Source organism: Centruroides sculpturatus, unplaced genomic scaffold (assembly GCF_000671375.1).
Source record: "Centruroides sculpturatus isolate CEXI.00-Female unplaced genomic scaffold, Cexi_2.0 scaffold65, whole genome shotgun sequence".
Lineage (NCBI taxonomy): Eukaryota > Metazoa > Arthropoda > Arachnida > Scorpiones > Buthidae > Centruroides > Centruroides sculpturatus.
This window is the reverse complement of record NW_019384327.1, coordinates 780,022-782,987: the sequence shown is the minus strand read 5'-3', so window position 1 is coordinate 782,987 and position 2,966 is coordinate 780,022. Positions and strand designations below refer to the sequence as shown.

General features: G+C 33.6%; 1 protein-coding gene across 1 annotated transcript in view; it reads right to left on the bottom strand.

Annotated features, from left to right (window-relative positions):
• Window positions 1–250: 250 nt before the first annotated feature.
• The window catches only part of LOC111628177 (complement factor I-like), a 16,432-nt gene continuing 13,716 nt past the window's right edge, over window positions 251–2,966 (bottom strand). The window contains exons 7-9 of the mRNA XM_023371921.1: window positions 728–972; window positions 511–647; window positions 251–433 (exon numbers count right to left, since the gene is read on the bottom strand). Coding sequence (XP_023227689.1) covers window positions 251–433; window positions 511–647; window positions 728–972 — 565 coding nt within the window. The remainder of the gene's footprint in view (window positions 434–510; window positions 648–727; window positions 973–2,966) is intronic.

The window sequence follows — 2,966 nt, the reverse complement described above, 5'->3', positions numbered from 1 at the left end:
TTACATAAATTCATGACACATTAAAAATTTCACATGGATCTTTAAGGTTTTATTTAAAGAAAATCTAATTATGTAATTTACACAATGAATAAATACATAAGATTATTTAATACAAAAACCTGTTAAAGTAATACAGGCATAGAAATGAAATATATCCACTGTTAAATATTGTTGAAATACGAGCTATTTGCGAATAGAATTAGATTTTATATTTTCTGAAATGAAAAATTAACCATGCTATTTTCATATTTTAATTTTTTACGTCTAAGTATGTGGGACGTCCGACTCTGAAAGTTCTTATAAAAGAATAGTGAACACTGGTCGACATGTAAACATCTGGTTTTCCAGTATTATTTCCGCCGTTAGACAAAATGCCAATAAGCACTGGTCTGTTTAACGCATCTCTCTTGATCAGTGGTGAGCCAGAATCTCCCTGTAACAATAAAACTTTTATAAATAACAGGGTAACATTAACTATAACCATAATATGAAAAGTAGTAACTGCTTTACTTTCATGCCTATTACTCTAGATGACACTGTTGTAATTTCTTTGTAAGTTAATTCGTAGTCGAATTTACGAGCCACGTATTTTGGATCTACTAAGTTTACTTCAGCTACTTGAAGAAGGTCTGTTTTATCATCTTTTTCTAGATTACATAAAATGTCATTCGTATTATTTTTATTGTTGTACAAGACTTTGAATAATACAGAAAAATAACAGACTTACTGAAACCAATATTTCCCCAACCGACCAACGTGGCGTGACCTTCAGTAAATGTTAAATCTTTTCGAACTAAAGCAATCGGAGATATATCGTTAATTCTGTGTGCGAGAATCAGAAGTGCAATATCATTATTATTATACTCTTTTGGATTATAACGTCCGTGTATAATCCTTCTCCGAAACAGCACTTTCTTCCCCGCGTTTTTGTTAACGTCTCCTATTCTTCCGTAAATATCTTTGACTTTGTATCTGAATAAAAACGAAATTTAAATAAATAATCATTAGACGAAATAATAGAATAAAGCAAAATATTATTACATTACTTTTTCGGTTTGTAAATCACATTTTTTGTTTTTATCTTCTACTTGCTCCTTCTGATAACAGCTTTGTCAGAAAAATGGCAGTGAGTTCCTGTTTGTATGTTGGAATATCTATTGTAGCCAAGTAAGTGTGTAGATGGACGGAATGATAGGAAAATTCAATTTTACTTTGATATGGTCAATTTTTTAAGTGGTTTGCCTTTCGCAACGACTTACCATATTAATCTGGTTCATAAATTATTGTGAGATCCGCGATTTTTACGTAGTTGTCGGAAGAACAGTTGTAAACAACTCGGATGGAAAAAACTCGCTCTTGGTGAGGAGATATCGGAGGTCACCGTTTGTTTTCACAATTAGGTGGAAAAGTTGACACTTGGTTGATCGGTATGCACCGTTAGTGTCGACAGAAGTAGATCACATGACTATTTTCCCACGAAGAACGTATAAAAGCTCGAGTTCCCCGGAAGCTCAGGGCGACCAAAGGAAGTTATAGTTATTAATGTGCGCATCTTGTCTCCATACACCGGACGTAGCGACCGAAAGGACATTGCCATACGACAGACCACAACTTCGAACTTCCGTACTTATCGTCACAACTACAGTTCCTGCGCCGACTGCGAGTTCTACGGCCCATTCAACGAACGCATATTAGTCATATCCTCATAGAGATATTTGTATTTTAGAGCTTTGTGAACTCTTTCTCTCAGATTAGCCGTTAGAACGGTTAAGAGCGGCCTTTGTATAGTTACTTCATATTTAACCGAATTTACACTTAATATTATTATCGCCTCATGTATCCTAGCCTAATTATTCAAATAAACGCTTTGCTATTTTGTTAAGCCTGTCTCCTGTCATTGANTTCTCTCAGATTAGCCGTTAGAACGGTTAAGAGCGGCCTTTGTATAGTTACTTCATATTTAATCGAATTTACACTTAATATTATTATCGCCTCATGTATCCTAGCCTAATTATTCAAATAAACGCTTTGCTATTTTGTTAAGCCTGTCTCCTGTCATTGAGAGGACGCCTGCCGACTTCCTCATCTCCCTAGCCACTTGATAAATAGCCATCCGGAACGACAACGTGAACGGTCTTTGCAGACTGTTGCCGAGTAAGTGTTCAACAGGGATTAACCCATGGCTCACGGTTTCTCACATTATGTTAGCCACTTGAAGGAGGCCTTCCTAGTGCTTCTTCTAACTAAACCCTACGTCATTCATTACATTATTTTTGTACATTTATACCATGTGCTTTTGTAAAAATTGTTGTTTGTATCATAATACTGTGTTTCCGCTGTATTTATCAGTAACTAGGTTTACTATCTATGATTATATTTTTGTTTTATGTGTTTTCGTTTTTATCTGTCTTTGGAGCAGTCTAGATACCCACTCCGTTATATATAACAGTCGGGAAAGTAAAACTACTATAAATAGTGACTCAACTCCTCCTGGATGAAATATGAGAAAAGAAATAAAGATCGACAACAAAATACTTAGTCCACATTTTCCGAAATATTATGTTTCAATAATTTGATTTTAATTTTGATTAAAATTTATTAATTAATTTTGATTAAAATTTATTAATTAATTTTGATTTTACTTTTAATTTTAAATTAACTTTATTTTGTTTATTATTTTATTTTATTACTTTTAAGTTTAATTAATATTTTTACTTTCAATTAACTGCGTATTTTGTATTAATAAATATTATATATATATATATATATAAATGGACATGTATGTCCCTATATTTCACTTTTTCGCCAAAACTACACATCGTACGTGAATGATGTTTGTATGTAGTGGTAGCCCCAAGTCTCCATTCGTGCATAGGGGTGGTTGCGTCTCGATAGCTATAAGGGTGCGGGAGATATGAGGCTGAAAGTGGTTGAAAGTGGCTTTCTATTTCGAATGTTTTGTTCGA